Source organism: Chrysochloris asiatica, unplaced genomic scaffold (genome assembly GCF_000296735.1).
Source record: "Chrysochloris asiatica unplaced genomic scaffold, ChrAsi1.0 scaffold00044, whole genome shotgun sequence".
Lineage (NCBI taxonomy): Eukaryota > Metazoa > Chordata > Mammalia > Afrosoricida > Chrysochloridae > Chrysochloris > Chrysochloris asiatica.
In genome coordinates, this window is record NW_006408562.1 from 8,373,250 (window position 1) to 8,384,212 (window position 10,963).

At 43.0% G+C, this 10,963-nt stretch overlaps 1 protein-coding gene across 1 annotated transcript in view; it reads right to left on the reverse strand.

Annotated features, from left to right (window-relative positions):
- Positions 1–1,464: 1,464 nt before the first annotated feature.
- NIPA1 (non imprinted in Prader-Willi/Angelman syndrome 1) overlaps positions 1,465–10,963 on the reverse strand; it is a 72,569-nt gene continuing 63,070 nt past the window's right edge. The window contains exons 4-5 of the mRNA XM_006861872.1: positions 7,508–7,668; positions 1,465–1,976 (exon numbers count right to left, since the gene is read on the reverse strand). Coding sequence (XP_006861934.1) covers positions 1,465–1,976; positions 7,508–7,668 — 673 coding nt within the window. The remainder of the gene's footprint in view (positions 1,977–7,507; positions 7,669–10,963) is intronic.

The following is a 10,963-nucleotide window of genomic DNA, read 5'->3' on the forward strand; positions in this document are numbered from 1 at the left end:
CACAAATTGAGTGATTCAAGCTTACCAAATGCTCCTTAGAAACCCTATGCAGAGTTGCTATGAGCCGGAATCACCTGGATGGCACGTAACAACAACAACAATAATGCATTTTAATTTTATTCTCCTAGAATAAAAGATATTGGAATTCTTCCATGAACTTTTTAAAGCCCCCACCATATTTGATGGTGAATATCAGTCATATAAACTGAATACAAATAAAATACCTCATGCAATGGTCTTTAATTGGACAATAACCGCATGCTAAAAGGGTCAAAAGGAACTATTACTTCTAATACTTAGAACTGTAATACTTAGAGTTCAAATATTGTAATATGAAAGTATGATCAAGAAAGTTGCATTTTTCTAATCTAAGAGAACATACAGAGTAGTAGTCAAATCAAGCAAATAGCACAGGTGATAAAGGCACTGGAATTGATTGAAGCTACGGAAAGTCATCTGTAAATGGACACTGACTCATGTCCACTCACTCTTCTCTATTTGCTGTTAAAATGTTTTCAGGCTGGAAGCAAGGGGTTGTGGAGTGAGTACACCTTGTTTAAAGGATTAAAAACAATTAAATGTGTATGACTCTTACCTGTTATGGACTCAATTGCGCCCTCACCAAAATCTGTGTTGTAAATTCTCACCCCTACACCTGTGGCTATAATCCCATTTGGGAAGAGGTGGTATCTTTGTTGTATTCATGAGGCAGGATTGTGTAAGGTGTGTCTTGAGTCAATCTCGTACAAAACAGAAAAGAAGACTGAGCAAACAAAGAGTGAGGAGAATAGAGGCCCAGCCACAGGGAGACTTAGACCATCCCCAAGACAGAGTAGAGAGAGAGCAAGTCTTCCCCCGCGGGACAATGAACTTGGGCTTCTAACCTCCTAAATTGAGAAAATACATTTGTTTCTTGACACTATCAACTTGTGGTATTTCTGGGATAGCAGCACTAGATAATTGTGACAGTACCAGAATGTTGTACATGCTTAACGCTAAAGAACACAACTACCAAAGCATTGACTTGACAGAGGCAGATTTCAAAAGACCTTCTCCCATTTCCAAAGTAATCTGAGTAAGAAAATCTGCTGCCTTATAAAAATAACTATAAAGAGCCCATCTTTACTTTCTGTTTAAGCTTTCACGTTGAAGTGTTTTAAAAGGAAAGAGCGAGCACTCATGTAAGCCTGCAGGTTAGTGACAATGAAATGAGCTCCGTCTCATCAGAGAGGTGACACCCAGGCAACCTTCTAGCAACTTAAGCCTCCACAGGGCTGGGACTCCATTATGGGACTGAGTGATGCTCCCCTGCATGGAGTGTTTGGGTGTAGGCTTCTGTCCACCGGAACACCCATCACGGGCATCTCCAACATCAGTTCTTCAGCCTCTCTCCCACTTCGCATCATATTAGAACACACATAGGTACATATCCTGTTCTTCAAGCCACCCCACATCTGTTTCATCCTAGTCTGTTTTCATATTAGATTTGTTCATCTCCCCAATGTTGAAATTGAACTCTTTGAACACCTGTATGAGGACAATCCCAACAGAGACGGTTGTGAACCCACAGGCCATCCCCAAGAAGTCCACCAAGCCTACGTTGCTCCACTCCCGGAATAGGATGGCTGAGGCCAACAGGACCAGCGTGGTGAACACAACATAGTAGATGGCCCCAAACACTGAGGAGTCAAAGCACTCCAGTGCCTTGTTGATGTACCTGAACTGGACGATGATGCTGCAGCCAAGCACAGCCAGGAGCAGTAGGCACAGGCAGAGGGCTCTCTGACTAGAAGGGTTGTTGTGGAAGATGTCTTGGGCTGCCAGCCCAATGCCCTTAGTGGAAGGCACGGTGAAACTCCCCAGCAATGAGCAAATGCTGATATAGACCATGATGTTGGTGGGTCCATGGGCTGGTGCAATCCAGAAGATGAGCAGCAGCAGCATGAGCAGCACGATGCACAGGTAGCCCACAAATACTGGAACACAGATGGCACATGGTGACTCTGGGCAATGACCCAGACACTGTAACCCAGGGGTCCCCATCACTGCCTCTCTCGGTGGGACTGCACTCCAGAGGGCAGGGTCTGGCCTGCACTCAGGGTAGTCACGCACTCTAGTGTTCTGGGCTGAGTTGACCAGATTTACTTAGTGCAATCCACAACAATGATTTTCGCCATTAAACATCATACCTCCTAAACTTGTCACTCTGTTCCATGACATTGACTTCAGCTCATAAGGACCTTACATGACAAACCAGAACTGCCCTATTGGGTTTCCTAGTCTTTATGGGAACAGATTGCAAGATCTTTTCTCTATCAGAGTCGCTGTTAGGTTTGAACCCCTAACCTTTTGGGTGAGCAGCCAAGCACTTAACCATTTTGCCACCCAGAGCCCTCAGTGAAAAATAAAACCAACTTAGTTGCTTTAAGGTTAAAAACTAAAGACATTCACAAAATGGATTTTCTTAGTTTAGACAGTCAGTGAAACAAACCTTTTACCTCCTACCTATCACAGACATACAGGATAGGGCACCTGGCCGTGGGAGCAGGAGGGCTTGTGGGAAAGCCATGGAGCTAGGTCTAACTGTTGTAATAACTGGGCAGAGGCAAGGGATACTGGGTTATGTGCCCCACACAATAAAAAAAAAAAAAACAACCCAAGCCTTGGGCTTGTAAGTGAAACACGTTTATAATCATCAGAGGTGAGACCCTATTTTATGCATTTAAAACATTAAGTTTTACATGACTTTAATATGTAATTAATTAAAGTAGGAGTGTTTTTTTTTAGTCAGAACTTCATCAAGAAGAATTCTTCATTCCTAAGGCTCACACTGCTGATGGCAAGACCGCACTGAACGTTTGCGTCAAGAACAGAAGATCTCCTATTCCTCTGTAGTAGCAGCGGCCAGATCCTCATCAACTCCTCATGTAGGTAGTGCCTGGACAGTTCTTTGTTGTTGTTGTTGAGTGCCGTCGAGTCGGTTCCGACCCATAGCGACCCTGTACAGGGTTTCCAAGGGTGTAAATCTTTACAGGAGTAGAAAGCCTCATCTTTCTCCTGCAGAGCGGCTGGTAGTTTCGAACCGCTGACCTTAAGGGTCGCAGCCCGATTCGTAACCACTACGCTACCAGAGCTCCTTGGACAGTTCTTAGAAAATGGAATTAAAAGGTAATTCCACTTTCCCACAAACGTTTTGAAGCCCTTATATACTGAAATGCAGATTTTATTATAAAGTGACATCCTGCTATTTCTCTTTTATACTGCCGTCAATGGATTCTAACTCATAGCGACCCTGTGTAGGGTTTCAAAGGCTATAAATCTTTATGGGAGCAGAAAGCCTCATCTTTCTCCTGAGGAAGCAGTTGGTGGGTTTGAACTGCCTTTCTTGCAGTGCTTCTCCTACAGTGCTACCAGGGCTCCTTAATTATATTACAATTGGAGGTGGTTATGTGTTGTGGCGTCAGTTCCGACTCATAGCGACCCTCTACAGGGTTTCCCTCTACAGGGAGCAGAAAGCCTCATCTTTCTCCCACAGAACAGTAGTTTTGAACTATTGACCTTGAAGTTTGCAGCCCAATTCGTAACCACTACGCTACCAGAGCTACTACAAATAGGGCATTATATTGGTTGCTTTGAAATTATGTGTACAAGGAGGTTGTCTTTTCCATAAATGTCATTCCCAGATCAGAAAGGTGGTGGTTAGGTTACTGGGCCTGACAGCAATGGGAAAAGAGCTTAGCAAACTCAGTAGGGTGTAGATATGCAAAACAGAAAGGAGGTGCTTGCCCACAAGGGACACAGAAAACTGTGGTGGAGGGTGCCTAGCCCTTCCTTGGCAGTAAGGGGGTGGGGGATGGAAGTGGACAGCGTCCAGAGGACTCTCCAGGGGGCAGGGACACTGGAATGACACTTGAAAGATGTCTGGGAGCTCAACCAACGAACTCGAGAAAAGGCAACAGAGAGCAGAAAGATCAGCCTGTACAAACTAAAAATGTGAGGGAAAAGCAGAGAGTTAACAACAACTTGAATGGTAGTGTGCAGCTTAAAAACTGCACTGTTATCGAATCTATTCCGACTAACAGCGATCCTAAAGACAGAGTAGAACTGCTCCTGAGGAATTCCGAGACTATCAGTCTTGACAAGAGCAGAAAAATTCATCTGTCTCCCTCGGAGTAACTGCCGACCTTGGGTTTGAACTGCCAACCTTGCAGTTAACAACAAGCCCAGCCAGGAGCACTAGGCACAGGCAGAGAGCCAGCCACAATGCCACCAGGGCTCGACGCTGTGCAGGGTTTCCAACGAGAGCTGGTGGGTCTGAATCACTGATCTTGCAGTTAGCAGTCCCACGCTGGATCAGCGCCACACCAGGGAGCCTTAGTGTGCAGCTTATTAGCAAGAAAAGCAGCTGTACCTGAGGAAGTAGTTTGGGCTTTCTCTTACGGGAGAAAACTGTAGAGATAATCTGGACTTGATCTCAGAGGGTCCCAGGCAATGAGATGGAAGGAGGTGGGCGTGGGCAGTGCGGAGGGGCAGGGAAGAGCTGACTGACCAGCCAGTTATGCTGGCAGAGAGGGGTCGGGAGGAAGAGCTGGCAACATGCCCTAGAGACTGAGAACTGCACAGCTCCAGGAGAAAACACCAGGCATGAGAAAACACGTTTGTCAACGAGCAAGCTTAATTTCTTATTTGGAATTTTAGTGAAAGCAGCCGAATGCGTCTCCACGTTATAAGTCTTACATCAGTCTGTCCCAATCATTTCCCCCATTATTGTTCTCCTTCACAACCCACTTTGGATGGGTCATGTCTTAATTGCCCAATTCCAGGGAATTTTATTACAAGGATACACTGTCTGTGTATGTACCGTAGGGATGTCTATGCCTTTATACAGAGAAAAGTAGGATTCTGTAACTCCCAACAACAATTTTTGCTCTCTTGGGATGACATTGTCCCCACTGAGAATGAGTTTTACATTATTCTCTCTTCAGAGAACTTTCCTTCTAGCATTTCCTGTCCTTCATGGCTTTGAATTTTAGAACTCACATATCAGGTGTTGGAGAAATACAAAGATTTACTGACTTAAAATTTTTTGGAGACAATTACTTAACAAGAATTCATTCTAATGCCTTTCCCTTTAAAAAAGAAAAAGAAAAAAAACTTAAAACACTTTAATTTTAATCAATGAAGTTTATTATTTTAATAAACCAGAATAAATGTCATCTTATATTCTAGGCAAGAAAACCAGAAGTTTTTCATGCTAAAAAAGAAAAGAAAACTTTTTTGCTACCATTATATCTTCATGCAAATTTTATAGGTATTCAACTGAGACACTTTTTAATATAAATAATAAGTTAGGATTGACTATACTAGAATCACCTACATTCATAGAAAAGAAGCACTTAGTCTCTATACATTTCACTATTTTAAGGGCTTCCGATGAGTGAACGCATACTGTGTTTGCCCTCCTGCGTCTGACTCATTTCATTCAGCGGAATGTTTTCGAGGTTGACCTGTGTTGTCATGCCTTCACTTATCATACAGCATTTTTCTTTACGGCTGTTTGTCAGGGTCAGGAGGGAAAGGAAAGCGGGAAGTCTGCCTAACAATACACTTTTGTTCATGGGGATAAAAAATATGACAATGGATCCCCGTGATGGCTGGACAGCATAAGTGATGGAACTGGTTTTACTGAGTTGTACAAGGGACAAAGGCTGAACTGGAAAATGTTGTGTTACCTGTATTTTTAACAGCAGTAGGAAAAAACAACAAAACACAAAAACCAGCCATTGAAAGATTCTTCAGAAATTTACATACAGTACATCCCTTAGGGCACTCATACCTAGTTCTCAGCTCTTCAGTCTTTGTACTTTTTCATTTCTCACAGCATAGGAAAGAATTCAGTTTTTAAAGGAGGAAATGAGTAGCATATTGAAAACTTCAATGTTGTTCAGTGCAATCGACTTGGTTCTGACTCATCGAGACCCTATAGAGGGTTTCCGAGGCTTTTAAAAATCTTTACGGGAGCAGGAAGTCTCATCTTCCTCCGGCAGAGCACCTGGTGGACTCAAACCGCAAACCTTGTGGTTAGTAGTCCAGTGCTTATCCTACATATAACTTTATGGGTAAAAGATTACAAGGCGTTATCTGTTAAGTGCCTTCAAGTTGATTCCGACCCATAGCGACACTGTATAGGGTTGCCAAGGAGCAGCTGGTGAGCTTGAACCACCAATCTTTGTAGTTCAAACGACTTTGCAGTCTGATGCATTAGCCCACAGCGCCACAACAGGACTCCACAAGGAACTATAGCTGTGGCTAATTCCACTAGGAATCACTTTTTAAAATTGTTACACACATATGTTGTTAAGTCAATTACTGTCCCTTGACAACTACAAAATACCAGCTGATTTTGGTGTAAGGGAGACTTGGTGGCCTACTGCTGTAAAACATAGGGGAGAGTCTGACTCTAGGACAGAGTAGAACCACTGCACAGGGTTTCCTTGGTTCAAACCATCACAGGGGCAGATCAGCAAGCTTTCTCCAAGGTGTTTGCTCCCTCCAAGGCACTGGTGGGTTCTAACTGGGAACCTTTAAACTAGCAGCCCAGCTGAATCATTGCGCTACCGGGCTGGGCTCCTTGTTGGTGGCCTTCCAGAATTAATTTAAAAGAAACCTATGCTTTAAGACCAATATTAGTATGCAAATAGTACTTTTTTACTGTATGTCAAATAAGTTTTGGTGGGTCAAAAAATATCCAGAGCCTTGTGGGCTATGCAAAGATAAATGAAACGCAGTCTATGCTCTCAAAGAGCTTCAACTCTGTGAGAAACACTGCTGTGCAGACACAGGAGCATCAAAAAGGGCCATGGCACCAAGGAGAGGACCCCATCCACAAGGGCAGGCTCCTGGGACCACTGCAGATGAGGCCTGAGAATGCAGAGAAGTGAGCAGGCTATGCAGGGCTACCAACGAGGGGGGGTTGTTGCAGGAACCAACAGGCAGACACCATCAGTAAGCTCAGCCTAGGGGGACAGAGATTAGAGGTGGGCCTTCTGACTCTAGAAGGAGTCAGGATCTAGGAGAGGAAAGGGAGAGCTTTGGAGAAACCAAGCTCAGAAGGCTGCAGCGAAACCCATGCAGGCAGGAAGGGTTGACAGAAATGAGTCTGAGAGCTTCCTTCCAGACATACTGAGAGGCAGCTTCCAGGAGTTGTTCAGGCATGGTCACAAATGCACAACGGGGACCCAGCCAGGTGTACAGCTCCATTCAAAGCTCAAGAAAAAGTCCAGAATGACTCCTCACACACCAGAGGGAGGGAGCTAGAGAAGGGGGGAAGCCTGCAGGCAGGTAAGCATGATGAAGACAAAGTATGTGAAAACAGATCGAGGGGTTTATCAAATGGTACACGTGTACAATCTGGAAGTATCACAAGCATGTGGTCTGGAAAATTCAAGAGACCTTGTGCCTTTCTCGGCAAGTTCTACCAGCAGCAGCGTTGTGGGAAAGGAGTTACCTGGATTGGTGAGTTTCTCCTCCAGCTCCGCTTGAGTCGTCACACTCTCAGATTTGGGGGAGTGGATAATCAGCACTACGGAACCGGCACAGCTTAGGAGACACCCCAATTTGCCCAAAATGTTGAGCTTTTCCTTCAGAAGATACGAAGCTAAAATGGACCTTCAATAATAAAAAGACATTAGAGTCTAACTATTTGATATGTTTTTATTTATTGCAGATCAGTAAATAGCTGTCACATTTTCTTCAAAGGCACTTTATTTTTAATCAATTTTTAAGAAAACATAAGAAATTTGTATTTAAATTGCTATTTCAATGCAAATAGGGTATCATACCAAATTCCATGCCAGCCAGCATATAGTTAATGATACTCTTAACTCATAAGGAGCTCTGGTAGCATAGTGGTTACGAGAAATCGGGCTGCTAACCTCAGGGTCAGCAGTTCAAAACTACCAGCTGTCCCGTGAGAGAGAGATGAGGCTTTCTGCTCCCATAAAGATTTACAGCCTCAGAAACCCTGTACAGGATCACTATGAGTCAGAACTGACTCCATGGCACATAACAACAACTCTTAACTCATACCATTATTTCAGTATTTATGAACTATAGCAGGATAGAAAAAGAAGTTTTATGAGTAACAAAAAAATGTAAGTATTGAGAAAGTTGTTGTGCCATCAAGTCAGTTCTAACTCACAGCAACCAGAGAAACGGCTTCCCAACAGTGGCTGGAGGGTTTGAACTACTGACCTTGTGGTTAGCTTATCCTACAACACCACACCAGGAGAGCAGGATACAAAAATTGTTAAGATAATCACAAGTAATGCAGAATAACAACACTATCAAAACTGCACAAAAGAAGAAAAAATTAAAATACATAAAGCAGGGGAACATCCAGCCCACAGGCCATATAAACCCATGAAGTCATTTGGTCTAGCCCTACCAAGGCAGGACTAGAAATTCAGTACATCTAGGAACGTTTTTCAGAACACTATACATTTATACTAAGTGATGTCATAAATATCCAAATGGCCCTTGGCAGAAAAAAGGTTCCCCACCCTGACTTACATAATTGCATTATGGTGGAAAGACTGTTGTTGTTGTTAAGTGTCATCGAGTCAATTCTGACCCATAGCGACCCCGTATAGGGTTTCCAAGGCACAGCTGGTGAGCTTGAACTGCTGACCTTGCAGTTCAAACAGCTTTGCAGTCTGGCACATTAACCCACAGCGCCACACCAGAACTCCAGTAGAAGGACTAGGGGGTGTTATTATTCCCTTCTCTAAACCTAAGCATTTATATTGTGGTTGTGTTACTTTTTTCTCTCTCTTCATTTTATGTATTTTGTAGTTGAGCATATACTAGAAAAAACATACCAAGTCAACAATTTCTACATGTATAACTTACTGACATTAATTACATTCAAGTTGTGCCACCTCTCTCTCTGGTTCAGAATTGTTCCTCCTTCATTAATATAAACTCACTGACATCTAAACATTTCTATATAATCTTCTGAGCTGCTGTTTTACAAGATAGTTTTTGAAAGAGCATAAAGCTTACCAAGAGGAAAGGAGTCTTCACATCAAGGATCAAGACTATCCCCTTGGTATACAGGGTTGATGTGGTTGTTGTGAAGTGCCGTTGAGTCGATTCCAACCCATAGCGACCCTGTTTAGGGTTTCTGAGGAGCAGCTGATGAGCTTGAACTGCCGACCTTGCAGTTCAAACATCTTTGCAGTCTGGCACATTAACCCACATCGCCACACGGCAAATTTAGACATTGGCTACCTTTATATAATGGGGGTGAGGGTGGGGGATGGGCTATAAAGGCAAGGAGTGGCTGGCTTAAAGTTTTCAAAAGGGACTTTAGTTTAAGAGTGTACGGTGGGGGGGATGGTATAGTCCCCACTGAATAGTTTTCATCTTGTCTAGACTGGTCTGGTGAAAGGAGATGGAACTACAATAGTGATTGTTATCATGACTAATTGTGACTGTTACAACTGTAAAGGTAGAAATTTTGTAACAAAAATGGGGAGTAGTTAATCTTACAGTCCAGGAAGAGAGAACCCTAGGACCATCAAGGGAGAAGAGCACGAGCAGAATGTGGCATCCTACTCAGAGAAGCAGCAACACCAGAGATGGGAGCAGAGATGAGGACACCAAGAGAGAGAGCAGTTGAGGACTCTAGACTCATGGAAAGAGCAAGGCTGTGTGCTAGTGGATAGAAGGCAGGCTTGCAGAATGTGCCCTTTGGTTGTTTAAATTATTATATATTCCTGAGTGTTTTTGTGTACAACCCAAACATCCAGAGGGAATAGCAGCAAATACTGTTGAATGATGATTCACGGAGGGGATTGTAATCATTGCAATGAAACAAAATACAACAGGATGAGTGTAAAACTGATGTTCTCCCATGTAAACTGTCACTCAAGTCACAATAAAAGCTTAAAAAAAGGGAGGGGATAAGGCATCTTGTTATTAGGTGCCATTCAGTCGGTACTGACTCATATGCTCAACAGAATGAAACACTACCCAGTTATTCACCAACCTTGCTAAGTTTGAGCCCACTGCTGCTGCCACTGTGCCAATACATCTAGTTAGGGTCTTCCTCTTTTTCTCCTATCTTCCAGTTTACCAAACCTGATATCCAAACCTAAGGCTCCAGGGACTGGATATGTCCTAAATATGAGAGACAAAGTTTAGCCATCCTGGCTACCAAGGAGCATTCTTTTTGTACTTCTTCCAACACAGATTAGTTTGTTCTTTAGACAGCTTCAGCCTGAATCTGCACATGAGCAATTGATTGTCCGTTCTACAGACTGCCCCTGGCCTTGTTTTGGCTGATGATATGGTGCTTTTCCATAGTCTATTTTCACAGATGTAGTCAATTTGATTTCTGTGTATTCCATCTGGTGAGGTCCATGTGTATAGTCATCTTTTATGTTGTTTAAAAAAGGTATTTGCAATAAAGCAGTCATTGGTCTTGCAAAATTCTATCATGTGATCTCTAGCACTGTTTCTATCACCAAGGTCATATTTTCCAACAACTGAACCTTCATCTTTGCTTCCAACCTTTGCATTCCAATGTCCAGTAATTATCAATACATCTGGACTGCATGTTTGATCAATTTCAGACTGATGAAGCTGGCAGAATTCTTCAATTTCATCATCACTGGCTTTAGTAGTTGGTGTATAAATTTGAATAATAGTGGTATTAACTGGTCTTCCTTGTAGGCATATGGGTATTATCCTATCACAGAAAGCATTGTACTTCATGACAAATCTTGATATGTTCTCTTTGATGATGAATGTGACACCATTCCTCTTTAATTTGTGATTCTTGGCACAGTGAACCATGTGATGGTCAGATTAAAACTGGCCAATACCCGTCCATTTCAGCTTATTAGTACATAGGATTGTTGTTAAATGTTGTTGTTGTTAAGTGCCGTCGAGTCGGTTC